We start from the raw sequence: 26,369 nt of genomic DNA on the forward strand, positions 1-26,369 counted from the left end.
TTTATTTCCTTTTTTTTTATAAACGAAAATGAACGAGAGAGATATGGATGTGTACCGAGATATAAAATGGCCCTTGTTCCCCACTTTATCAACAGATACAACGAAACAAAAAATAAGTAAAAACAACAACCCCTTCTCTAAGCTCATTCCTTAATCATTTATCTACTCTTAACAGAATCCGATAAACACATACATACATTCTTATCACATATAATCATGGTGGTCGAAGCTCAAAATCCTTCTGCCGAGACTGTGTCTCGTCTGGGCAGAGTTAAAGAAAACAAGTACCAGCTTTTGTACTTTCATATTCATGGCGTCGTGACGGGTCTTCGCGCTATGTTTGCCATGTCTGACGCTGATTATACATTCACTCATCCTGTAGTAAGTGAGATAGTGACATACTTTTGTTCCCATCACAACTCTGAATTGGCTTTCCAATGTTCTTCTTTTCATTCTTCTTTTCGCCTTTTCATAGGATTGGAAGGCAGAGAAGCCTAACACACCTCTTGGTGCTATGCCAGTGCTTTACGAAACCGTCCCTGCGACAGGAGAGACCGTTGAGCTGGCAGAACTGAGCGTGATCGAGTTTTATATTGGCTCAAAGTATGGCTGGACAGGGGACAATGTGTGGGAGAATAACTTGATCAGGATGTATCATTCTTCGACTCAGTCCATGTTCGATAAACTGGTTACGACTGTCGTTAGAGCCCCTAAAGAGAACTATGACCAAATGATGGAGATCTGGGCTGGGTCTATCTTACCAGAATGGGTCGAATATCACGAGCGAGCCCTGAAGAAAAATGGATCGAATGGCCATTACGTTGGTAACAAGGTATTATTATTATTATTAAAAAAAGTGCTTACGCTTTCATAGTCCCACAATTCCACTTGCTAATTTTATTTTATTTTATTTTATTTTATTTTATTTTTTTTAGTTGACATTGGCAGATATCAAGACTGCGACTTGCATTGATAATATCATTACACTCACAGGCGATCGACATATCTCCCGTGAGAAGACGCCAGCCATCATGGCAGTCTACGACCATCTTGAAAGTCTGCCAAAGTATGCGGAATGGAAGGCTAGTGAGCAATGGAAGACTTATGCTGAGAATAACAAGCAATATTGCAATTTTTAGAAATAGTTGTCCAAGATATTTTACATCAGTCATAAAGATGTTGCAAGAACTTTTCTATTCTACTTTATTTTGTTTTTCTCCATTTTCCATTTTTGAATTATTTACACTATGCATTTTTTTTTCTTTTCTTTTTCACTTTGTTTCAGTGATATCCAATGCATCCTTGAGACTATTTAGCTCCACATCTAGAGTCACTTCACTGCCGTTCAAATTGACTCTAACGGCTCGATATTCTTTTTTTTCTTCCGGTACTGCGGGTTTATCCTGCGGAGGTATTCTCTTTATACCCTTTGCTGATAGGTAGTAATCGATATCTACAAGACGTTTGGCTGCTGTAATTCGTTCTGGAGTGATCAATGGATGAGTCATCATTTCTGGTGAATAGAGTGATGAAGAGGATAATAATGGTAACAACAATGTGGATATTGTTGTTTGTGTTGATGGTAATATTGAGGTGGGTGCTGGCTTTGGTGCTGTTGCCGTTATTTCCGGTACCATTGTTGTTGATGGAAGTGGAAGTGACGGCGGAGCTATTGTGTTAAGTGAATTGTCTTGTCTGGTGTCTTGCATTATTGATCGATCCTTAGTCAAACTATGCCCTGAATCCGGTGTCCTTGCCGGCATAGCTCCCTCAGTTATTGGTATGGTTGATATCGAGGCCAATTTCCCATTTCTTGTTGGGCTGGGATGGGTACTAGGAATCATTGCAGTCGGTAGTGATGAATCTTTCGGCTCCAGGTAGACATGGATATTAACGCAAGCTTGATAATCACGATCCTTTGACTCCGCGACGTCTATACGTTTCAAACGACTTATCTCTCTTAGCCAAGCCATTTGTAAATGTCTTCGACAGTTTTGCTCTGTCAACTCCAGATATGACCTTGGATAAGAGTTAAAATATGGCTGAAGATAAGGAGGTGAATCTTCACGCCACTGCCAATTGCCAAGGCGTTCGACATGGCTTTTTATATGGGAAACAAGGGTCTGGAATGTATCGGTAATAAGACTGTGCTTCCACCTGATAGGGCAACCCTTTTGATCAAGGCGAGTCCGATTCTGCCGAAAAGATCTGCGCATACACAACTGGATCTCAATGACGTCTTGTGTTTCAGAGCTTGTGGATATTGGAGGAATTGGGATCGACGACTGAGTTGGCTGTAGGCCATTGACATGTTGTTGTAGTTCTGGCTGTGGATCTTGCTGTTGACCTTGCTGATGCTCATGTTGTAAATTTTGCAATATCGGTGGCTGTTGTTGCCCCTGTTGTTCTTGTTGTTTTGATTTTTGTCGTAAGTGTTCCAGTACTCCTAGTACTGCCAGTTCTTGTTGCTGTTGCTGTTGCTGCTGTTGCTGTTGCTGTTGCTGTTGCTGTTGCTGCTGTTGCTGTTGCTGTTGCTGTTGCTGTTGCTGTTGCTGTTGCTGTTGCTGTTGCTGTGGTGACTGTTGTCGCTGCTGTTGCTGTAATAGCCTGTGTAGTTCATATAGCTTTTGTAATGGTATATGTCGGAGCTGTTGCTGTAATTGCTGCTGCTGCTGCTGTAGTTGCTGCTGCTGCTGTAGTTGCTGCTGTAGCTGTAGTTGCTGCTGTAGCTGTAGTTGCTGCTGTTGTTGTAGTTGTAGTTGTTGTTGTGGTTGCTGTTGTAGTTGTGGTTGCTGCTGTTGCAGTTGTAGTTGCTGCTGTTGCTGCTGTAGTTGCTGCTGTTGCTGTTGCTGCTGTTGTTGTTGTTGTTGTTCTTTCTGGTACTGTGGATAGGCTACAGTAGATGCTGATGGCGAAGACGATGTGAATGAATTCATGTCAAGGAGCAAAGGATTAATTCAACTATGTCCTGTCTTTCCTCGGCTGAAGCTATTGTCGTATCCTTCAAAGTCTGAGTTGGAAAGAAAAGAATAGAAACCGTTGACATAACAGTGGCAAAGCATTTAAAGCAATAGCCAAAAGCCACACAGAAAGCTTATTTTGCAGTGAAAGTTATTCATTTCTCATTTCGTTTCAGCCCTATTAAAAAGTAAAAAAAAAAAAAAAAAAAAAAAAGAATGGCAACAAACGGACGTAGACAGGTGGATGAGGACGACGATGATATTATTGACGTAGACGACTCATCATTACAGAATAACCAGGCCAACTATGCATGGGAGGAAGAATACAAACGCAGTTGGGACGTTCTTCAAGAAGATGAACATGGAAGTCTCGCTGGCGTCGTCAACAGTCTACAACAAGCGGCAAAGCGCAAGCGGTAAATGGCTAATAGGAAAAAAAAAGAAAAAAAAAAAAAAGAAAAGAAAAAAATAAAGCAAATCCACACGAGGAGAAGCTTGATGATGCTGGAATGGTGGCGCACAGCTTCTAATATCTCTTTTTATTGCTTTTAGACAACTGCGGGACACTGATCCCATTCAACGCGGGATTATTCGCCACCTGTTTATAATTGTCGATCTATCCAGCTCAATGCAGGAGAAAGACCTTCGACCTTCACGTTTGTCACTTACTTTTACATATTTGGAAGCATTCGTAGCCGAATATTTTGATCAAAATCCCATCTCCCAAATTGGATTGATCGGAACAAAGGACGGATTGGCTGAAAAGTTGACAGAACTGAGTGGAAACCCCACAGAACATATTCGTACTCTCAAGATGAAGAAGTTTCAAGAAGTTGGTGGCGAACCCTCTTTGCAAAATGCATTGGAGTTGGCAAGAAATTCTTTGATGTAAAAAATCTGGGTTAACAAGTCTGATATATATACTCTGTATTTGAGCGTCTCCCAATTTATGAATAATTGTAATAGTTGTTGACATCCAGTTTTTTTTTTTTTCTTTCATTTACCTTTCTGGCTGGATTTAGTCACGTACCAGCGCATGGTTCTCGGGAGATTTTAGTCATCATGGGATCATTAACGACAACAGATCCTGGAAACATCCATGATACAATAGCACAGCTTGTACAGGATAATATCCGTGCATCAGTCATTGCATTAGCAGCAGAAGTTCAAGTACTAAAGTCTTTGTCGACACAAACAAAAGGTAAACGATAGGTAGCAAAGATCTATGGATTAAGAAGGATATGCATATCAGCATATGATGTTTCTTACCAGAATCTTTTTTTTTTTTTTTTTTTTTTTTTTCTTTATCAAGGAACATTTGGCGTAGCTATGAACGAAGGCCATTATCGCGACTTGTTATTCGAAGTAATTCCTCCGACGGCTGTCACGACCACAAAAACATCATCTAACCTTGTACAAATGGGATTTCCAGCACGATCCAACGAGAGTGCGGCCACACTCTGTGCTTGTCATAACAAACTAACACTTGGTGGATACATTTGTCCACGGTGCAATTCCAAATTGTGCGATATACCCACAGAGTGTGATATCTGTACTCTGACGTTGGTCTCCAGCCCATTGCTCGCCAGAAGTTATCATCATCTTTTCCCGGTCGAAAATTTTATTGAAGTCGCATGGAAAGAGTATGTTCGTTCTTGTTTGTTTTGCTAATGCACCCACCTAAAATGACTATTAAGATTGCTAAATGTTTCCGCCCGCGCCTGTTCACCTGCCTGTTTCAGTGCTGCTGCGACAACAGCCTGTTTTTCATGCCAAAAGTCATTCCTGAGTCCGCATAAAGTTAGTCTTCAATTGCAGGCGACGACAGATGCGGGACGATATCAATGCAAGCTGTGTGACAAGACCTTCTGTGCAGACTGTGATTTATTCATCCATGATGTTTTACATAATTGTCCTGGTTGTTTAAGTCAACCTCGGCGTCTGTTTGGTAAACCCAAAGCAATGGCTACTGCAAATATTCCTAAAGCTACGGTTCAGAAATAGTGGTTGTGAAAGGATCAAAAATTATCGCTGCCACAACATTTACCATAAAGATGATTATTATTATTTTTCTTTTCAATTTTTGGTAAAAGTATATTTCTATGGCTTCTTGCCATGTCATGTATAAAATAAACAGAGATCCCATCCTACCCTGCAATCGTGCACAAGTATTGCTTTGAGAGACATTAGATAATTATGCTGTTTAATGGAATTAAAATAAATATTAAGGCTATTCTAAATTGAAGTAATTGCATCTGCTTGCTTCCTTTTTGCCATCGTATTGAGGGAAGATATGATCACCTTTACTTATCTAAAGCCGCCTCCGGGTGTCTTCCTTCCTAGTTCAATGATTTTGGAACTGTAGATCTTCGAACTTTTTTTTGATGCGATGTAAGGATATGTTGCATGATTATGGTGAAATTGAATGTGGATGATTATGAATGAATATGCGTGCGTGTACAAGTGAAGTTGGTATTATATGACAATATGTACATTTGCCGTCATCCCCTTCCTTGACTTTCCTGGTAACTTTTACTCTTTTTTTTTTTTTTTTTTTTTTTTTTATGAAGCTGCAGATGTTGTAGTTGTTGATGGTGTGCTTCCTTTTGCCAAAAGGCGTGCACGTGCAAGTGCAGGATCTTCCTCAGAGTCCGAGGAATGTTCTAAAACCGCCAGTTCCTCTTCCTCCAAGACTAGAAGATGATCTTTCCATGTCGACCAAGAAGCTGACAATGTAGCCGACATCCTTCGTTGCCTGCGCTGGTTGGGGCTTTGCTGCTTATTGGGCTCATTTGAATCCTTTTCCTGATCCTCGCTCTGATTCAGAGGCTTTCCTTTTTCCTTCTCGTTTTTATTTCCTTCCAAGTTTGAAGTGGAGGACGACGTTTGCTTATGTGTGAAGTCTTGGGTAACGGGTGCCGAATTAGAGGCATTGGATGATGATGCGAGGAGCGTATACAGTTCAGGTCTTGGTCTTGTAGGTTCTGAATTGAGTCGTTTTGCTCTTTCCCCAGACAAGGCTGTGCTCGTGTTTACACCTATGTCCGTAGCAGTGGATGATTCCTTTTTCAAAAAACTCCCTTCAGCAGTATTCTTTTGCTCGGTCTCTTGCCCTTGCCCTTGTGGCCCAGCTGAAGCTGTGGCTATTGCTGGTACATGAAGGTGCAGATTCTGATGCTGAGGGTGGTGGCTATTTCCCAATGAAGAGGAGTTGGAGTTTACAGAGCCCTTGCGCCATGGTGGCAATGAAAGCGATGACCGGACTGTGGCCAGGTCTGTTGCTGCTGTTGAAGCTGCAGCGTTTGTTAACGATCGGGCCTGACGAGGAGGAGGCGGCAGGGCAGTAAATCCTGATGTTGTGTGAAGATGCGGCTGACCAGATGTCATGCTGTACGGAGAAGTATTGGACAAACTCTGCATCGCCAAAGCTCTCGTGTATGCTGCATTAGATGCCATCCCTGTCCATCCAGTTGCATTAGCATCTGTTGCCAGTTCACCATCTGCATGGGGCTTTGATGTAGCTGCAGTGAGCAGTGGTTTCTTGTGTACATTATACTCCTCTTCAAATGCGAACATTAGATTTTCAAATGCTTTCAGTTGTGCCTCTCGTTCCCTTTCGGCAGCCTGAAGACGTGCATTCATCGTTGTTGTCCCGGCTGCTGAAGTAGGCGTTGATGAGGCCACCGAAGAATGCCGTCTTTTGCTTTTGCCTTTTTCGTCCGCTTGTGCCGCGGCTACTTCCTCTGCCAATGCCGCTGACACGTGCCTTAGGATCATGGCATCTCGACCCAACGAGATTTCGGATCCATAATAATTGGTCGATGCATCTTGTCGTGACCGGAATACCAGTCCCGCAAAACTATCCAAAATAGCTCTTCGTTTACGATGTCGGACCGCGATTTCCTGAAGATCTGCTTCTGAATAATTGTATGGGTCAGTCAACTTGCATTTGATGCCAGGTTGTATTGCAGCAGATGACGTTGGAGGTGGTGAAAGGAAAGCTGATGTCGAGAGAGACGAAGACGTCGACTCAGTGGTAGTTGTGAGCGCCAAGATTAGATTGGCAACCACATTAGCGTCAGATCCTGCCTTGATATTATTGTTGTTGCCACTACCGTTACCGCTTCCGTTGCTGCTCGTCCCAAAGACGTCATTCTTTGCTCGCAAATGTACCTGCGACAATTGTTGCCTTAAACTACCTGATCCTTGATTGCTACTCTCTGAAGACGACCCAACTCCACTCCATGCAGCTACTATTGAAGAGGCGGTATTCTTGGTTTTTGTTGGAACAGGCGTTGAAGCATCTATCTGTTCTGGTTGTTGCTGTTGGTATTGTTGGAGTATAGTCAAAGTGACCATAACCGCAGAATCAACTAACGCATCAACAGTTTCAAGCACATATTTTAATATTCTCTGGCTTTGTGTAGGCAAGAGCTCGACCAAGTCGCGGTATTTCCGCCCTTGGGGTCGTACAAAGAAATCATACAGATGGGTTGGGATCCATTCTTCCGGTGCTAGCGAAAGTGTGCACGCCAATAGACGGACTAGCTCTTCCAGTGAGAGAGGGTTTAGAATTGCATCATTGGCTTGAGCAAGCGCCAGCTTTGATTGAGACCTTTTGCTCCGCAGCCGCCTTAGCGCAGGGCTTCCGATGTGTTGCTGATTCTGCTGTTGTTGCGATGGTGATCCCACTGCTGTATTTGTGTTGGTGGTAGAGGCCGCTGATGGCACAAGTGATTGAAATGAACCTCCTCCAGTACTATTGTTGCTACCATTCATTAACGATAGTAGAGATGGATTTTGAGGCTGCGCCATGGACGATCCGTGATAGAACGCTACTGTTGCACTTCCCGCCAAAGGGTCCTGTGCACTGTCACGTCGTGATTGTCCTGATGTGGAAGTGTCATCTGCCGTTGACATGGCCATCACCTGCAAGAGGGCTTGTAATGTCCCACGAGCATCATCTTTGAGTGGTGTTGTGTCGGCTACAGACTGTGTAGATCCCAAAGGTTGCAAGAGACCGCTGTTAAATCGACTCACTTTACTAGGTTTTTCGAGTTTACGTTGTGGTGGGGGCACAATAGATGACGTCGACGGGTTCATAGCAACGTCCGGATTTGAGCCAGAAGGCATTTGAGAAGGCTTGTGAAACTCAATCCGTTGTTTGGCCACTATGAAGATTTTATTATCAAGGATTATGAAAGACAAGAACTTTTAATATTCTTTTCTTTATAAATATATATATTGTTTTGTTTTTTCTCTTAACATTCAATCTTACCTCGATTCCTTATTTCGTTACAACAACTGATACTGCACCACTTGAACTGCTCAATCGTTAGCACGGCTCCATCAGTCAGTATCGATTGGGATTGTTGTGAGGCAGAAGAGCTTCGATCGTCGTCTCCCGCTTTGGATTGGTGCTGATCAGTAATTCTAGATGACGATGAGGTGCCTGCAGGGCCACCAGAGATAGGAAATCCCGTACCTGTGCTTGCATGCGCACCAGCTGAGACTATCTTTGGAGAGCGAGGTGACCGCGGTGAATTTGCTTGACTTAGCCCAGCACCTGTTGTGGATGATGACCCTGTTGGCGATGATGCGTTATGATTCCCACTGACGAACCTGGCCAGATTAGAGGTGATCAAACTTGTAGGTATATTAGGTATATATGATCTTCGGCGCTTGTGTTTCTGCGGTACTGGCTGTTGAGACTGTTGAGACTGGGAAGATTGGATCTCTGGCTGTGTCCGCATGGGTATAGATTGAACTTGGGATATTGCTTGTGCTTGAGTTGATTGTTGCAGAGATGGCTGATCGGGCGATACGTCGGATGATGCTTTATTCTGAAGTATTTCGATGTGGACTTTGTTTTTGTTAACGGGTTCTGCAGATGTATTATGGTCCATACCTGAAGAGCTCTTTGTAGAAACTCTTCGGGAGCGGGACATAAAGCCTGCCGATGAGAGCAGGGAGCGTTCTTGTGGAACCAACGTAGAAGATGCATCAATACTAGTTCTTGTAGCAGGGACTGGGGTAAAGTCAGAAGAACTGGCATTAGTAACTGATCCCTTTGAAATAGATTGTTGTGACAACTGTCGCTGTTGCAAAAGAGTGTGGCCATTGGTTTCTTGTGCTGGGCTCCTGTGGGTGTCCTTCTGACTGAGTCCTCGAGAGGATTCGATAAGCAGCGATAACTGGCCCTTCTTGATGAGCGATGCTGCTTTGTCTTGTTCGACTGAGGAAGACTGCACTGGCATTGAGGTACGTCGGTTCTTAAATGATGTGAAGAATGACCACGACTTGCGTTTCTGGACTGGGCTTGTTCTAGATCCATTTCCAGATGCTGTAGGTGATACAGAAGTATTGGGAAATGCTACGGAGCTGTCATTGACTGCAACAGTACCGCCCTTGCCACCGCCAGGACGAGCGGTACTGCTGCTACTCCGACCCAAGCTGCCTAACCCCCGAATGTTGAAGGAATCTTCCGCTCCGCGGGAAATGAAGGAGAAGAGGACCGAAGATGAATCTCCTTAACCTTCAGAGATAAGAAGTAGTATTGGTAGCCTTAATGGTCGTTATGGACAGATTAAAGCAAATCGCTGCTATTAATTCTTCCTGTTAGATCCTGGTTAAAGATGGAATGCTTTTCCCCTTATGCTGCAGACGTGACAGCGGCTCAACCCTTATGTTTACAGGGTACGATATGAATGGTAATATGCCTATGCTTGAACGTTAAGCTTGTTAGATAGGCCTATTTAATGAGAACCGCAAGATTGGGGGAGAGCAACCACTGGGTCGAGAGATATGTGGATCTGCAGAGGACTAAAAGGTACTAAGCAAGGCCACAGGGCAGAATTATATGAGGAAAGGTTCAAACAAGTGAGAAATCATGGACTAATGGGCAAGACAGGGAATAAGGGCGAGCAAGAGCTCCCTTATAGATGTTGGGTGCGAATCAGGTAGGATGGGAAAATATGGAAACAAGATCAAGACTGGTTTTGAAGGCAAGGAGCGGTGTGAGGAAAAGATTGTGGGGGGCTGATAGTCTGTTTATTATTACTCACAAATGGATCGCCAACAAGCTCAGTGCACTTGGCCTTTTTTGTTCCTTTCTTTTTTGTTGAGGCGATAGTGGAGGTAGTAGCGATAGCCCGCTGTCGTCAGTCGCGACTTAGTAGGAATGATGATGCCGTTAATGTTCCTGAGTTTCGTATATTTGTTTCAAGATGTACACCGCTTCCGACTCTTGATTCGGTAGTTTTGTCTGTTCGAAGGACTGTTGTGCTGCTATTTTTGCCACTAATGTTCCAACCGTTAGTGGCACTGCCGGAGCTGTATCCTACAATAGTATCGATCAAATTGTCCTCCTTTCTCTACTTGATTCAGAATGTGATAACGATGAGTGATGATGGGGATAGGAATGTTGACGACGAAGGGTGAAGTAAAGGCAAGAGCGGTTGGAAATGGTAAAATGCAAAGTCGACGACTCAGAGACTGAGTGGATGGAGCGCGCTAAGGAGTGGCGGGATAAGCTGAACCTTACTATACCTCTGACAATGTCTCTTACGATACTGTCATCGATATTGTTGTGCGTTCAAAGTTGGTGTTGTAGACAAGGGTCTCAAAAGTCTAGAGCCTTTTTTTTTTTTTTTTTTTTTTTATCACACCCCCTGTTGGCTCTGTCAAATCTGAAGAGATATGCCTAGAAATGTGTGCCGAAGGTGGTTAGGATGCGGTATGCTGATATTGATACTGCTGCTTTGGTAGTCGAGTTGGGGTGAAAGAGAATAGGTGATAGTAAAGAGAGTGGAGATAGTGGAGATAGTTGAGATAGTGGTGGTGGTGATGGTGATGGTGGTGGTTAGATAGGAATGGAAAATGAGACAACAGTCCGGGTAGAGATGGAAAGAGTAGAAGTAGAAAAGGCGACAGCAATAGCAACAACAGCAGCAACCCCAAAGGAAGGTGGGGAAGAAGAGGAGAGAAGGAAGAAGAAGTAAGAGCAAAGAAGTTTAGAGCAAAGAGAAAGAGAGAGACGGGCAATATGGTGAACAGGGATGCCATGCTTATTTCACTGACCCTGAGGCGAGGATTGAGGGTGATTGGGTGGACTACACCATTGGCCATGCTTATTTACACGGGAGACAGGGGAATGGAATGAATTGAATCTGTAAAGTTGCTTTAGCCCCCTAATTCATATACTCTCGAAAAAAAGCTCTAGTCCCATGCATCTCCAATCCCATGCTCTTTTTTTTTTTTTTTTTTTTTTCTTAAAATGTAGTATATACTAAAAGAAAGAGAATATGGTCATCACATCATCAAGCACAGTCAACGGAATTCTTTGTCCTTTGCCTTCAGTCACCGATGTTAATGTCGCCTCTGTCTTTTTTTTGTTTTTTTTTTTTTTTCCCCTCCAGGTTGTGTCTTTGACCTCCGTGTTTTGTTTGGCGGGAAAAACAAAATAACAAACAAAGACATGTCTCCATATCCGACAATTGCAATGTATTAATAAAATGTACAATATCAATAAATATCTGAGCGACCTGGATGATGAACATCAAACATCAACTTTTTTTTTTATTTTAATAAAATAACAAGCACATGTACAGATCAAAAAGCAGTAGGAGAAGAGAAAGACGATTAGGTTGTAGAAAAAAAGAATTAAATCAGATTAAGATGAATTCCAAGCGGTAATACTGCAGAAAAAGAACCATGCTATGCTAGACTTATTAACGCATTGATCCAACCAAGGGGCATCAAGCCATGGACAAATAAACGATTTGCCACGTTAGGTACCCCGTCGAGGGATGCAGCGCTTTTTTTTTTTTTTTTGCATGAATCGGCGAGACAAACAAAGAGGAATAAAAAAGCGCGAGAAATCTTTCTCTTCCCAGTATCATTTTCACCCGCAACTCATTCAGACGTTCCTTCGGTGATGAGAGAACAAAGCATACATGCATTGAAAAGACTAGAATGAAACCAATCAAAATACATATACAGTACATAACGCGATGCTTGGGCTATAGCATTTCATAGGCCTATCCAATCCTCTCAGTATCTGATGGATTGATGAATTGTTGAAATGAAAGCCAGCATGGCTCTTTTTTGCTCACTTTGACGCGGTACAATTGGTATTTGGTCGACGTATATGAGTATAACGGATCAATCTCCCTTTCACTTTTGCTATCAATTTCCCGCGTCTTCGTCCCAGGTGTATAGTTTAATTATGTATTATTATATATTATTATATATAATTATTATTATTATTTTTGCATGAATTTTTTTTTTTTTCATTTCTTTTCTCGGAAGTCATGCACAGATGAACAATCCTCTCTCCATCCTCTAGACTATTGCCTTTCTCTATCCTCTTTATTCCCATCCCTAATGATTCGTTGTCATCGTTGTTCTTCACTTGCAGCTTTTGCATTGCTGGCACAAGGAAGAAAGAGATTAAAAAGGCATATTTTCAATGTACTGTATACAGTCTATCAACGTCAATGTCGGTGCAATGTAAACATCAACATCAATGCTATTCCTAATATCAACAAGACACACGAGAGAGAGTGGCAGGTAATGTATTACACAATCTGTCATAGACAACAAATTGGGTCACGAGCTGGCATTGTTTTTTGTCAACAAATGTGGGTTCGCCCTTTGTATATACTGAATGTAAAGGGGGATGTAAGCACTGGCCTTTATTACTTTATTACTTACTTTCGTTTGCTTGTCATGCAAATATACAGGATCTCAGTTCCACTTATCCTGAGTTCGAAAATAGCGATAAAGATAGATCGAAGAACAGAGTCTGTACTCTGTACTACCTCAGTTCAACCTTTAACATCACTGGGAGCTATGCCTCTCAATTCTTCCCGCGCATCAAAAGTTTAATTGTCTTTCTTGATGAATGGACAAAGTTCTCTTTGATGGCTTTTTTTTTTTTTTTTTTTTTTTTTTTTTTCATTTCATTTTCAAGGCATTGCGATGAGGGTTATTGAATATAAAGTATGAATACCAAGGCAGGAAAGGAAACAAAAGCAGGAGAAAAAAAAAAAAAAAAAAAAAAAAAGAAAGATTGCCCGGAATTTAGATATTTGTCAGGAACAGATTAAGGATTGGATAAAGGCATGCAGAAGAAAGAAAGTTAAAAGAGGACCCAGTCCCTAGATATTATCGCCACAAACATCGTGCATGATATTAAACCGCCTTTCTTTCCCATTTCTTTGTTATCTCACCATTAAAGTTGATTTCATGACTCGAGAAACCAGGGTACATCTCATAGCCAACATATATATGAGGAAAAAAAAAAAAAAAAAAAAGTAGGGCGCTTCTTCTGATATTTCGAGATTAATCAAAATGTTGATGGAGAGTCAGGAATGTGGTGAATGCTTTGCGACAAGTTTTAAAAAAAGAATTGCATGCATTTGCTCTTTAATCTTTTTTTTTTTTTTTTCTTTTCCTCTTCGCAGCCGATATCTACTACACATGTATATTATACCATCGCTAATAGCCAGAGGACTAAACCCCGGAGCTGTCATCGGATTTCCCCTCGCTCTTTTCCTATTTATTTTAAGAGCACTTTAGATATTCATGTTCAGAAGGTGAGAAAGCATCCCGTGGGATCGCATGCAGAAAGCTTATAATAAAGATACATGTAAGCACGCGTCTCTAAACACGACATGACTTTGTTTCACTTCATAGACATTTGTATCATGATGATTAGTCACACAAGCTCCTGTTTCCAGGATATTGGGTTGTCGCAACATTTTATATAATTTATATTCTGCCTTTTCATGGGCGGCTGCTGTTCTCCGTTGGCACCTTAACAACTACGTCTTCTAATTCAACATCATGTTCTTGTTCATCTATTTTCTTGGTCTCCGCAGCGACTTCCTGTGCATGATCGGTGGCTTCTTCTCTTTCCATAAACATTTCCTTTGCCATATCCAGATAAGACTTCACAGGTGGTTGCGACCATTTCTTCTCCAATGCATCAGCCATATCCCCTAAACAAACGCCACTCTTGGCATACATCCTATACAATGGCTCTAGCTCTGAGTCGATCTTGGGTTGTTCAGGTCGGATTTCTAATCGATATCGTTCCAATGTAGGGTCTGATCGATAAAACGATTGATAGTATTGTGTCCATGTCATGTCTGGATTGGTCACTTGAAAAAGATCAAAGACAAGATCCAATGGTGGACGATTATTGAACACTGTTGCTTGGATTGTCTTGGTAGGGCCTACTGTCCTGAACCACTCAAGGATCTCTGCCTTAGTTCCTAAAAATACAAATGTGGAGGTGTGACCAAGTGAAAGCGAGATCTTTTCTCCCAGCATTGGCGGAGTGACAATACGCCTCTCGCCAGGCATATCACCTATATATAATATGTTAAAAATACAACGCTACCGTTAATGCTACAAATCTGGGTTGCCCACCCATGTCAAGTCATATCGCAGGACGTTACCCATTGCATATCCATAGTTGAATGACGACATTTTTTGTTATAAAATCAAATAGTCTGGAGTTGTAGGAGCAATTAGAAATAATGGTTATTATAATTGTTGTTGTTGTTGTTGTGATGATGGAATGAAAGAAAAGGATTAGGGATGAAGAAGTGGAATGGAGGAAGAAAGAGAGGCTCATCGGAACAATCAATCTCCTTTTTTTTTTTTTTTTTTTTTTTTTAACGCAAAAGGAAAATCATGAATCCGAATTTGAAACAGCAAGATTTTATTTCGTCACTTAGCCTCGGAATATTCAGGAGGAATGCAGGGTCTTTCTTCAATGAGGGTTATAATTCAGACAGTCCAGGCAGTGTAGGGCTTACTATAGCTTTGGCATTCTCACTCTCTCTTTGGGCCACATATTCCTGAAGATATTCTGAGATTATTCGTGTGAATGTCTAAGGCGCAGTATTAAACAAATGCATGTCAAAAAAAACTGCTCTCTGAATTCATTTGTTTCACTTTTCCACGTGGGTTATGTACTCCACCTACATTAACATCCCGATTAAGATATCGTTTCTCAACTTCTTGTAAGGGAATCCAATGTGGGATAGTATGCTTGTAGACGTAAAGCATATCACCCTCTTTTTGCATCTGTTTTTGCTGCTCATTATCGCCATCAGCAGCGCCATCTTTATCCTTTCGCTGATCTTTATCATCACTTTGCTTCAATGTCTTTTTTCTGAGTATGACATAATACGGTTCGTGATACTTTCCTATCGAAAAAAAAAAAAAAAAAAAAAAAAAAAAAAAACAACAACAAGCATGGCATTAGAGCTAGGGCAACTAAAAATAAAATAAAATGCATTTTCTTTCTTACAGTATTTACCTTGAGCAAAAGTTTCAAAGCGGATGCCTACCTCTTTGGGTGCTTCAGGGAAACCATCCATGGGATATGCTGACCAATCGTTTTCATCCAGTTCATTGACGCTAAACAACGTGACTCCAGTCAAACGATATGCCATAAGGATATTCTGCATTCTCTTTTCATCTTTATCAGTCTTGGTTGGGGTAGGAGGTACTAGCGTTGTAGGTTCTTTAATGTGATCCAACATCCATTATTAAGACCACATTCCTTTTGAAGTATCGTTTTTATTTACTTTTTTTTTTTTTTTTTTTTTTTTTGTTATATCTTGATCAATGGCACCCATAAAACTGTATTCACCTTCGACCATGCTTCTCTCTTCCTCATCAATTTGCTTTAAAAGAGACGCGCGCTTTTCCTCCAAGGCAAGCACTTTTAATTTTGTGGTAAAAAAAAAAAAAAAACCATGTTCAACACACTGTCCTCTTCTTTTTTTTTTTCAATCTTTTAAAATCCTGTTAATTAGCCCCTCACTCACATTCCTGACGAAGGATGTTGACATCTTCCTGAAGTGCTGCTGTAATTTGGCTGCTTGCAGAGTCCATTATGCTTAATGAAGCGATGCTGTTGAAAGTTACAATGTAAAAGAATGAAGAGAGGTCACATGGTGGCTTCAAAAAACACAAAAAACTGATCTTAAAAATGCATTCACTTTTTTTTTTTTTTAAAATTTACTTTTGACAATAACATGCCAAACAAGCCCAAGGCCACATTTCTCACATTACCATCTGAAATTATTGTCACTATTTTTACTCTCTCCTCGAATCCTTCATTGGTCCTTGTCTGTCGAGAAATCAATCATATTCTCGCCCCACTTTCAAAGTCAATAGCAACCCGCGCTGAATTCTTGCTTGTGCGATACAGATATAACTATGTCAAAGCTGTCATAAAAGGTCTTCGGTGGACCTTCTTTGACCTTGAACTCCTCAGCGTTTTGGACCGAATCTTTTATAAAGAACAAACACGGATACTTGAAGAGGAATCAAGAAAGGCCCTACTTAAAAGCGCTACAGGAGTACAGTCAAGGAATAAGCAATCTGATATTTCTCCTTCTGACTCTATACCAGACACAAATGTCCAAAGCACAATAGAACGACCAAGGAAGAAGCGGAAGAAATATCAACTTCCTACACCGGAACCAAACACACAACAGCAACAACAACAGCAACAACAACAGCAACAACAACAGCAACAACAACAGCAACGAAAACGATCACCGGATGCGGGAAATAATGGCGATTCTTCTTCAGCGACAAGACTGCCGTCTACTGATGACATGCAAAATGGAAAAGTCATTCCATTACCTAAAGATTTCCCGATGCCACGACGACTGTTCAAATCTAGCGAATCTATACCTTTGATCCATCAATTACTCTTACGAGGTGCCTCACCATCTTATCAACATCATTATCCTTTAGTGAGGGCATCGCAAAGAGGGGATGTGGAGATGGTTAAGCTACTATTAACCTTTGGAGCTCCTCCAGATATCAAAGCTCTTCGCTGGGCATGCGTGGAGGAACACAATGAAGTCTTGGATGTGTTTTTGACAAACGGTGTCATGCCTGATGGTCAATGCTTGAGCTGGTGTGTCGAACGGGGAAAGACTAAAATGATTGATCGTCTACTCAAGTTAGGTGTTGTCCCAGATCTGAAGACTGTCCTTGGACTTTAGTGATAGAAAATTATAGATTTTTAGATTCACAATCATCTCTGTATAATATTAACAATAAAGAAGGCTCAAACAGCATCCGCCCAAGAGTAAGCTCTTCCTGCAAAATAAAGACCGTCACGCCTCCACACCTTCACGAATGCATTCTCCCATTAGCCCCCTGTCAACTATTCATTCCATCCACACCTGTCTTTTTTTTTTTTTTTTTTTTTTTTTTTTTTGCTTGCGCGTTTACTCTTCTTTCATTGTTTCATTGTTTCATTGTTTCATTGTTTCATTGTTTCACTCTTTCATTCTTTCATTCTTTTTTTTTTTTCTAAATCCATCCTACTTCCATTCTTGTTGTATTTCCCATTTAACTTTTTAAATGCTTCTATATCTTATATCACGAGTAGTCAGGTAAAACCTTGCAAATACTGCGGCTCACTATTTGCTCCAGAAGGGAAGAAGAAGAAAAAAATAATGGCAGGGATACTGACACTGTTGATCCCACATGGATATATGTTATCCCCAATGTAGCACGGTTGCAGGCTCAGTTGTAAGTGGGCGAAGTACTCTACCTTCAATTGCTCTCGTCTTGTCTTGATGGACAATAGCCTAATCTGAGTTTCTTTTTTTTTTCTGTAGTACCCAGCATACGCGTCGTACAAGGCAATCAACTCACGAAATAGCACCCGCTTGACAGCATGGCTCATGTATTGGACTGTTATGGGCATATTCAGCCTGGTCGAGTTTGTACTGGACACATTTATCTTCTGGTAAAGTACCTCTTGATAGTCTGGGCAATTAACCAAATGAATAAGAAACAAACATATTGAATTCCTTTTTATTTCTTTTATTCGTTTATTAAAAAGGCTCCCTTTTTACTATGAAATCAAGTTACTCTTTGTTCTTTGGATGATCTTACCTCAGACACAGGTACAAAAGAAGCACAACAACAAAAAAAGAACCGCGAGTAATCACGGGATATTCTACTCTTTAGTATACTCATAGTTTTCCTTTTATTTGTGCGTCCCATTTTCCCGCATAAAGGGTTCAATCTATCTTTATCAGGCCGTAGTGGATCCATATCTTTCTCAGCATGAGCACGACATTGACAAGGCTTTGAAGGATATGCAGAAGCAAGCCATGGCTATGGGCATGCAGTACATCAAACAAGCCATCCAAATGCTACAGAACCTTGCGTTTGATCTTTACAAAAAGGTTTGTTTTATTCTGTTGTTGCTGATGGGTAGTACATGGGTCTTTGTGTGGTGATCCTAATCAAAGTATTTCGCACAACTGTCTCTATCCATCTTTTTTTTTTTTTTTTTTTTTTTTTCTTTTCTTATTCCTATCTCCAACAGTCTCAATCAGGTTCATCATCTTCATCCCTAGCTGATAAGGATGCGGGAACTCCCTCGACAAGATCTGCTACGTCCATTAGTAGCTTCGGCACCGTGGCAACATCTTCTGCCTTTTCAGGGACCTCGACTGATGCGAGCGCGAATATAAATGCCCCGTCTGCTCAGGGATATTTTTCATGGGCGTATCATGCCCTGTCACCCAAATTGGCTGCCGTAGCTTCAATGGCAGCCTCATCATCAGTGCCATCAGTATCATTATTAGACAAAGGGTCTGCACGGCCATTACCTGTTCCACCGGTGGATCTATATGCAAACCGAACACCCTCTACAGGATCGGCTTCTTCTTCTTCCAGCAATAGTGATGAATCTAAGAAGACTGAGCTGGACCAGCTGACATCACGGTTAAACAGGGCCGCAGAGCTATCTTCATTGCGTAACCGAAAAATTTCTCTGTACGACGATGAGAACAACAATAGTGGCAGTGAGACGTCCTCGGTCAATCATTCTGCTCATACTTCCGAGAGTTATACGACGACTTGGGGTAGCAACTTTACAAGCTTCGGTCACAACTATTAATCCTTTTTTTTTTTTTTTTTTTTTTTTTTTTTGGCAAAAAAAAAAAGGAGAACGATTATTATGATGAGTGAGACAGATATGAATGTACATTCTTTTTTTTTTATTATTGTACAGTGTACCTTTGAATTAAATAAAGCTTTTCTCTTTTTCTGGATCTTGTTATGACCCACCATATTGCTTTGGTAGATAGAAAAAGAAAGTGATTCAATATTATTATTATTTTTTTTACATGGAGATGTATATCATTTTCAATAAATGACGTGAATGATCTTTGATCGCGTAGAAAAGTCTACCTAATTAAATAAATGACCAAACATGTATGGAAAAAAAAAAAAAAAAAAAAAAAAAGTAACAATTATTTCTATTTAATATGAAAATGCACTGCACATTTCTTTTTTCTTCTCTCTATCTACAGGATTCCAATCCAAATGAGCGCAGACTAACATGTCATTTTCTTCAATAGCGCTTAACATAGTGGTCATATTGCGATATCATCCAGATCAACGAGGTGGCTAAGGTTTTTTTTTTTTTTTTTGTATAATTTAAAAAAAAAAAAAAAAAAAAAAAAAGTTAACTATTAGCTTTTTATTGACATTCCAAAAAATAAAGGAAAGAGGTGGGGGGGGGGGGGGGGAAAGCGCTTTCGACTTACTGGAGACGATGCAGGGGGCCAAGTAAGGGCCAGTGATCTTGGCGGTTCTGAAGACAACGAACTCAGACACGAAGTGTACCCAGGCAATTCCAAAAGTCCAGATCACAATGTTATACATTCTGGGATAAGGTAAAAAAAGAAAAAAAAATCAGTAAGTTATTAATGACTTGAGCCTGCTTTTTTTTTTTTTTTTTTTTTTTTTTTTTTCATACTTTTCTTATATACTTACGGTGCAAATTGGAGATTATAGGCACCATAAAGACGGATGACAGAGCTGAGAAAGGTCCACACTCCAAATGTACGAGCAGAAAGATTGGTAACTTTTTTTATTATTATTATTATTGTTATTATTATTATTATTATTGTTTTTTATTTGGAAAGTTCACAGATAGATTCGTTTAGCAAATTCATTTTTTCCTCATACCGGTATAAGAAAACTAGCTATTGCTTTTCATATATATATTTCATTAAAATCGTTAGCAATACCTTCATGAGGTTTATTAGCATAGAGACGGCGAGTGGCTTTGAGGGTAACAAAAGCTTGGAAGGTGTTCAGGAACGAAGTGACACCAACGACCCAGAGCCACTTGGGTAAAAGTCCAGCAGGAAGTGAAGACCAGTCAATGAGATCAAGCATCTTGAAAGAAGGGTAAAGGGATGAAGAATGAAAGAATGGAATAAACCTCTGGGTTGAAATGGAAAAGAATGAATAGAAACTTGACATTTCCTTCGTGGCTTGAGAGCCCTTTCTTGTAACACTCTTCGTGTTTTAGAAAAAAGCGATCCGCGTTGGAAGTCTCATAAAATTCACAAGTTCGATTTTATTAATAAAAAAAAAAAAAAAAAAAAAAAAAAAAAGATTCCAGGCGAACACTTGTTTCAGTGATTATCGAATCTCAATGTTCATGATCTTGACTTCCTCAAAGGGCTTGTCGCTCTTATCTGTCTTCAAATTCTCGATATTATGGATCACATCCATCCCTGTTACAGCCCTTCCAAAGACTGTATGCTTATTGTCAAGCCAGGGTGTTGGAACTGTCGTGATAAAGAATTGAGACCCATTCGTCCCTGGTCCTGCATTCGCCATTGAGACTGTATAGGGTCGATCATGTTTCAAATCATGATGAAATTCATCCTCAAATTCTTTGCCCCAGATCGAAGTGCCTCCTGTACCATCCCCCAATGGATCGCCCGTTTGTAACATGAAGGATTTAATCACTCGGTGGAAAATAACATTATCATAATATCCATTCCTGGAATGGGTCACAAAGTTTTCCACAGTCTTGGGCACCAACTCAGGAAATAACTTGATCTGAATGTCGCCCATGGTGGTACGCAAAATAGCTGTTGTTCCCAATTTGTTTTTGGTATGCTGGGCTGTTGCAACCGCCTGCTCTTCTCGTGAGGGTTTCTCGTTAAAGACATCACGGTCTGCCTTATGAGATGGCCCTTGATCAGGCTCACGTTCTGTAAACATGTAGAAACGGCTGCGGGTATGGGCTGTACAGAATAATGTCGGATCTCGCATCTCTGATTCCTTGAGTACAGAGTTTTCAGACGCTACCATTGCCTATTATAAAGAGGAAATATATAATAATAATAATAATAATAATAATAATAAAGATAACTTAGAGAGGATTGTTACTTTCAAGTAATATCTCGAATATTTAGATAGCCTTGTTTATTTTGTTTAAATACCATGGTCATATTCTTCTTCTTTTTGGGTGCTCCTTGGTACAATGCCACGTTCATGAAGCGCTGAGGCTCAGACTTCCCAATTAGACGAACGACTTTGTTAGAGTGCATGTTGACAATCTTGATACCAAAGATGGTTGGGTAGATCAAAAAGTGTCCACTCTCATCAAATACTGCATTTAAACAGCCTTGTTGTGTTGACTTTGTGATCACACGTTCACCTGCCAAGCGACGACCAAACTCCATATCATCCAACTTGTACATCTTTTGTCCAGTCTGGTTTTGAACAGGATAGAAATGAAAAAAAAGGTTAGTAAAATTTTTTTTTTTTTTTTTTTTTTTTTAAATCAGTTTTAATGAAGACGTTACCGATTGCATTTCATTAATGACATCGAGACTTTCGTCATATTTGCGGATCATTTTTCCTGTCCTTGTCTTCCAGACACGGACCTGGCGATCCTTAGTACTCATGGTTACAAACTTTTCAAAGTCATATGAGAATGTAATCGAGGTCGCAGTCGATTTACACTTCTTGAACTCATACAGATCTGTTTCACTCTTGTATTCAAATGCCACTGTCTTGGGCAAATCATGTTCTTCATCCGGATTCCAGTACTCTAAAGCTCCTGTATCGTCTGCAGAAACCACACAATTATATTTATCATTGAACACCATCGCAGTCACAGGTCCATTATGAAGCTTAGTGATTGAGAATAAGGATTTGCCATCGCCACGACCATCAAATACATGAATGGTAGAAGAATCTGCATCCGCTATTGCTGCTTTGGCTTGTGCTTCGCCTCTTCTATGGATCCAACATACTGTACTAGGAACAAAATCCAGCTTGATCACATTAATCATGTCTAAAAAAAAAAATTAAGAGTAGAGGTTAGCAATGTATTCTTCATTTCCTGTAATCGATTAAACAGACACTATCTGACTGCGACCTCTTACCAAAATTAATAACATCATAAACTTTGAGGGTTTTATCCAGGGAAATAGTAGCTAGGAGCAAACCATCATCAGACACACTGATTCCTGAAATTATAGCTAATGCAAACACAGTCATAGGATCGATTATGGATCAGTGGACGTTTTTTTTTCCTTCGAAGGACAGAATATTCTCCTTATTGGAAATTTGATGATGGGTGCAAACAAATTCGCTCTTTGAAAAATGTAATACTAATTCTTTACCGAGATGCGATCTGTACTGCTTAACAAACTCAATTCCATATTCAGTCTTTTTCCAGAATTTGAGAAATCCATCTACAGAAGTGGTGATGATGAAGTCGGTCCTGGACACGAAATGAAAAAGTTATTTAGCCAGGTTGGAACAATGGCTTTTAGTTCCTCGATAATGCAAGCAAATGAATTTGATTTGACTTACTTGGTCACCGCCACAAAGTTGACCGCGTCCCTATGCATATAACTCTTCTCGTACATTTCTGCAGAAGGCAATCGAGAGATGTACAGCTGCTCATGAGGCAAGGCTAAAAATAACAAATAGGAGGATAAGTAAGATGTTGACCTAACCAACCCAACTGAACACTGTAATGCTCGGTACTTGATGTCACCATCACTTGATCTGCTTACTTACGCTTCCTACGCTTCTTGCTCTGTACCTCGTCGGCAGCTGATACTGGCATGGGACCAATATCATCTTCAGAGCCTAAATATTTAAGCAATTCAAGTCATTAGACCATACAATTAACAACTTTTGTTTGTCTCGTCGTTTAACAAGCTCAATATGATTTACGACATCACTACTTGCCTGAATCGCCTTCCTGAACCTGTGGTTCATGGTTATCCTCATGAGTACGCTTTCCAAGGGTGGATGAGCTCTCTTCATTACGATCCTGCTGCTCGCCATTCTCCTTTTCTGTTGGCATTTTTTTTTATCGCTGTCTGAGTCTTGTTTGCTTGTGGGAAGAAAAAAAAAAAAAAAAAGAGAGAGAGAGAGAGAGAGAGCTTTGTTTCAATAGCGAATGACATGCACCTGCCCCCAAGTTCAAGGCCATGACACAAAGCCACCAATTCAATTGCTCAGAAATCGGAACTAGGTTTATTTTGACTGATCAGTTTTTTTCCTGACTTGTACTGTACCAAAACTTTCAGGAACAACCTACAAACAGGGTTTTCAGAAGCACCAATTTACAATAGTAGCAGCGAAGTCAATCATGTTGTCATCGGGAATTAGGATCAATCAAACATGTCGCCAAACAGATCTGATCAGCTTCCTCAGATCTTTTATTACCGAAGTTACACCAATAAGAGAGCGCCGACCTACTTCTACTAAAGCTCTCAATAATGTCTGTAGCCGTCATTTTTCAGCATCTTGCTCCAGCCGCGCAAGGCTTCCATATTTCCATAAGCAATTAAAAAAGAAGCCCAAAAGCGAAAATAACCCTATGAAAGAAGCAGTAGAATTGGATCACGCCAATCTCGCGACAAAGCCTGCCTCAATCTCCAAGTCTTCATCTTTGCCCTCCTCGTCACCATCCATCCTTTCATCTTCAGAAGGATCGAGCACACCATCAATATCCAAACGTCAGGCTTTTAAATCCATTACACCTCCTACGAAACTCATGAATGAGATCCGAATATTGGGTCTGGGTGCCAAAGCCGAAACTTGGTCCTTTGACAATTCCGACCGTGGCAATAAAACCATTCGTCCCTGGGATAAAAAACTCTCGCCGGATGAATGGAAGCAGCAACAACGAGAGAATAGATTACCAGCCAAAAAAGTATGGTTCGAGCAAAAGACCAAAAAAATCGTCGAGAAGGAAGAAGTCAAATTTCCAGGAATGCGATTCGTTGCAGGCGCTTCAACCATGAAGAGCGTCCCACATGAGGAAGCCCTGTTGAAGTTGATTCGGCCCAACCTATTTGATGAGCTGGAAGAAATCGATCGTTTATTAAAGGATTCGAGAGAAAGCCTCAGTTCTTCATCGCCCTTTCCTCAGGACCAAGAGAGTTCTAGTATAGCGACTGCGCGGTTGAAACTCAGTCCTGAAGAAATCAAAGAGCTGGAAGCAAAGAAACGGGCTAAAGAATGGGAAATCAAGGATTCTGTATTACAAGAGATTGCAATCGTTGGGAGATCTAATGTAGGCAAATCTACCATGTTGAACACCTTGACTGATTCCCCAAACACAGCACGTGTAAGCTCAAAGCCTGGTTTGACCCGTCAACTGAACTTTTATCGATGTGGTGAAAAGTTTGTGGTTGTGGACATGCCCGGATATGGGTTTGCATTTGCAAAAGAAGAGGATAAGAACAACTGGAAAGAATTGGTATGTGGGACAATTATCTTCTTTCTCGTAAAAAAAGTCTGCAAGTGAGCTTTCTCAACGTGTGAAATATTGATGTTTGCAATTTTTACCTCTCAAATAGATTGAAGAGTACCTGAGCTCTCGTAAGACATTGAGACGGATCTATGTCATGATCGACGCTCGTCATGGACTCAAAGTCGCAGATAAGGAGTTTTTATCGATGTTGGACAGGTAAAGTATATTAAAAACATTGTAGGTTTGTACGATCTACATGAAAATTGTCCCATTAAGTTTTTTTTTTTTTTTTTTTTTTTTTTTTTATTTAGTAAATCGAAAAAGTTCCAAGTAGTTCTCACCAAATGTGATTTGGTCAATCCACCTGATCTGGCTCGTTGTTACATGCTTGTTCAAGAAGTAAGCGAAAAAAGCGTTGCCTTTTTTTTCTTCTCGATATCCACCTCGTGTTTGATTTCCTAAATATCCACCTCTTTGTGATTTCCATCTTTACACCTACAATCGTACAATAGGAGCTCAAAAAGACGTATCGTCATGCCATCTCTGAACGCCTATTAATGATCAGTTCGTATACAGGAGCAGGCATGAACAATTTGAGGAAGGACATGCTGTTTGTTCTTGGATATGACATTCTTGTACGCGATCGAGAACGACCAAAGAGTACACTTCGGTGATTTGTCTACATAGGACTTATGCTTTACATAGTAATTGAGTTGTACTATACCCCATATCAAATAATTGATATTATCTTTGATACTCGTGTGTCCTTGATGGATATTATATTAGACATGAATCCTTTTTTTTTTTTTTTTTTTTTACATAAGGCGGTAAACCAGCCAAACGCATTGTAATATGCGCGTAATCAAAGAACAGAATAAAACAAGACTTTGATCAGAAGTGTTAAAATGCTTCCCATCACGACTTTGTCATTAATTAAAGACTTGCCGCTGTGGGATCACACGCCTTTGTTATTGTGACGATATGAAGGCAAGAATTAACCTGAGCCAAGCTTTCTAGGTTTTGCTAGGAATCTTGTACAACCGCTCTTTTTTTACATTCTATTTAATCAGTCCAGCCTATCAGCTCTTAAAAAAAAAATCCTCCATAGCGCTCGACTGTTTACTTTAGTTCATTTCGCATGCTCCGTCCACACGATCTTCTCTTTGCAAGGCGCACAGACATGATGGTGCGATTGGCAATCACGACTTCAACTCTGTCTCTTCCTTTTTTAACTCTCATGCTATCCTCTTCCCCTAGCCGTAATTCTCTTTCTACCTCCTCTTTTTTTTTTCTTACTGTTGAAGGTCCAAAAGTTACGAATAAGCATTCAGAAGACCTTTTTTTTTTTTTTTATAAGGTGCGAAACTATTGATTTACGTCTCAGATGAGTGTTTTATGAGAAAAGATGAAAAATCTATAATACAATTTAGTATAGTTATATTACACGCCTTCCATGGCATTTGCTGCAGCACTTGTCACCGCATCCAGCGTCGAGTGATCATCATGGCAGCCTCGGTATCTGTCTCTTCCTTGTCCTTGGCCTTTATCTCTGTATTCGTCTTCGTCTACCTCTTCACCTTCATCAGTATCATCTTCCGCATCTACATCAACATCTACGTTCAGGTCCACACCAGGTGTCTCTCCTCCTATTTGTTTGTGCCTGTGATGATCCTTAGAAGGACCAGTCATTGTTAGAGTAGGAGTGGGGCATGACCGACCCAGTAATTGTGAAATCCCCGATGTTTTCATTACTGATGATGCTGAAATTGACTGCGACTTTGTGGACCATCTGACTTCCTTTTTATCACCATTAC

General features: G+C 40.6%; 11 protein-coding genes across 11 annotated transcripts; 5 read left to right on the forward strand and 6 right to left on the reverse strand.

Annotated features, from left to right (window-relative positions):
* Positions 1-100: 100 nt before the first annotated feature.
* BCR41DRAFT_344700 (glutathione S-transferase) lies at positions 101-1,206 on the forward strand. Its single transcript, XM_022022571.1, has 3 exons — positions 101-381; positions 476-832; positions 936-1,206. The coding sequence occupies exons 1-3, from the start codon at positions 217-219 to the stop codon at positions 1,137-1,139; spliced, it is 726 nt and encodes a 241-aa protein (XP_021885817.1). The 5' UTR covers positions 101-216; the 3' UTR covers positions 1,140-1,206.
* Positions 1,207-1,216: 10 nt separating this feature from the next.
* Positions 1,217-3,127, reverse strand: BCR41DRAFT_344702 (hypothetical protein). Its single transcript, XM_022022572.1, has one exon. The coding sequence runs from the start codon at positions 2,934-2,936 to the stop codon at positions 1,272-1,274; it is 1,665 nt and encodes a 554-aa protein (XP_021885818.1). The 5' UTR covers positions 2,937-3,127; the 3' UTR covers positions 1,217-1,271.
* Positions 3,128-3,160: 33 nt separating this feature from the next.
* Positions 3,161-5,017, forward strand: BCR41DRAFT_344703 (Ssl1-like-domain-containing protein). The gene is made up of 5 exons (XM_022022573.1): positions 3,161-3,376; positions 3,513-3,848; positions 3,983-4,161; positions 4,273-4,603; positions 4,703-5,017. The coding sequence occupies exons 1-5, from the start codon at positions 3,177-3,179 to the stop codon at positions 4,962-4,964; spliced, it is 1,308 nt and encodes a 435-aa protein (XP_021885819.1). The 5' UTR covers positions 3,161-3,176; the 3' UTR covers positions 4,965-5,017.
* A 297-nt stretch (positions 5,018-5,314) lies between these two features.
* On the reverse strand, positions 5,315-9,699 carry BCR41DRAFT_67425 (hypothetical protein). Its single transcript, XM_022030974.1, has 2 exons — positions 8,239-9,699; positions 5,315-8,131 (listed from the first exon to the last, which is right to left on the reverse strand). Exons 1-2 carry the CDS (start codon positions 9,215-9,217, stop codon positions 5,523-5,525), a joined length of 3,588 nt encoding a protein of 1,195 aa, XP_021885820.1. The 5' UTR covers positions 9,218-9,699; the 3' UTR covers positions 5,315-5,522.
* A 3,982-nt stretch (positions 9,700-13,681) lies between these two features.
* On the reverse strand, positions 13,682-14,535 carry BCR41DRAFT_344706 (hypothetical protein). Its single transcript, XM_022022574.1, has one exon. The coding sequence runs from the start codon at positions 14,328-14,330 to the stop codon at positions 13,749-13,751; it is 582 nt and encodes a 193-aa protein (XP_021885821.1). The 5' UTR covers positions 14,331-14,535; the 3' UTR covers positions 13,682-13,748.
* Positions 14,536-14,683: 148 nt separating this feature from the next.
* BCR41DRAFT_330697 (Cenp-O kinetochore centromere component-domain-containing protein) lies at positions 14,684-15,929 on the reverse strand. The gene is made up of 5 exons (XM_022021761.1): positions 15,809-15,929; positions 15,631-15,702; positions 15,295-15,501; positions 14,958-15,181; positions 14,684-14,863 (listed from the first exon to the last, which is right to left on the reverse strand). The coding sequence occupies exons 1-5, from the start codon at positions 15,873-15,875 to the stop codon at positions 14,753-14,755; spliced, it is 681 nt and encodes a 226-aa protein (XP_021885822.1). The 5' UTR covers positions 15,876-15,929; the 3' UTR covers positions 14,684-14,752.
* A 1,697-nt stretch (positions 15,930-17,626) lies between these two features.
* On the forward strand, positions 17,627-18,103 carry BCR41DRAFT_282148 (TB2/DP1/HVA22-related protein; the record flags this gene model as incomplete). The annotated part of the gene is made up of 3 exons (XM_022020245.1): positions 17,627-17,757; positions 17,854-17,917; positions 18,032-18,103. Coding segments are annotated over 3 exons (267 nt in total), but the record flags the coding sequence as incomplete, so codon positions are not given.
* Positions 17,925-18,960, forward strand: BCR41DRAFT_67509 (hypothetical protein). Its single transcript, XM_022030975.1, has 2 exons — positions 17,925-18,202; positions 18,346-18,960. The coding sequence occupies exons 1-2, from the start codon at positions 18,113-18,115 to the stop codon at positions 18,919-18,921; spliced, it is 666 nt and encodes a 221-aa protein (XP_021885824.1). The 5' UTR covers positions 17,925-18,112; the 3' UTR covers positions 18,922-18,960.
* Positions 18,961-19,377: 417 nt separating this feature from the next.
* Positions 19,378-20,210, reverse strand: BCR41DRAFT_391608 (Erg28-like protein; the record flags this gene model as incomplete). The annotated part of the gene is made up of 4 exons (XM_022028377.1): positions 19,378-19,433; positions 19,574-19,692; positions 19,803-19,893; positions 20,060-20,210. The coding sequence occupies 4 exons, from the start codon at positions 20,208-20,210 to the stop codon at positions 19,378-19,380; spliced, it is 417 nt and encodes a 138-aa protein (XP_021885825.1).
* A 249-nt stretch (positions 20,211-20,459) lies between these two features.
* Positions 20,460-23,157, reverse strand: BCR41DRAFT_376341 (peptidyl-prolyl cis-trans isomerase cyp15; the record flags this gene model as incomplete). The annotated part of the gene is made up of 8 exons (XM_022027044.1): positions 20,460-21,143; positions 21,272-21,544; positions 21,638-22,131; positions 22,223-22,318; positions 22,463-22,563; positions 22,656-22,758; positions 22,866-22,937; positions 23,088-23,157. 8 exons carry the CDS (start codon positions 23,155-23,157, stop codon positions 20,460-20,462), a joined length of 1,893 nt encoding a protein of 630 aa, XP_021885826.1.
* A 207-nt stretch (positions 23,158-23,364) lies between these two features.
* Positions 23,365-25,350, forward strand: BCR41DRAFT_344714 (P-loop containing nucleoside triphosphate hydrolase protein). Its single transcript, XM_022022575.1, has 4 exons — positions 23,365-24,561; positions 24,662-24,771; positions 24,867-24,954; positions 25,068-25,350. Exons 1-4 carry the CDS (start codon positions 23,446-23,448, stop codon positions 25,227-25,229), a joined length of 1,476 nt encoding a protein of 491 aa, XP_021885827.1. The 5' UTR covers positions 23,365-23,445; the 3' UTR covers positions 25,230-25,350.
* The last annotated feature ends 1,019 nt before the right edge of the window (positions 25,351-26,369 follow it).

This window comes from Lobosporangium transversale (assembly GCF_002105155.1).
Source record: "Lobosporangium transversale strain NRRL 3116 chromosome Unknown BCR41scaffold_2, whole genome shotgun sequence".
Classification (NCBI taxonomy): Eukaryota; Fungi; Mortierellomycota; class Mortierellomycetes; order Mortierellales; family Mortierellaceae; genus Lobosporangium; species Lobosporangium transversale.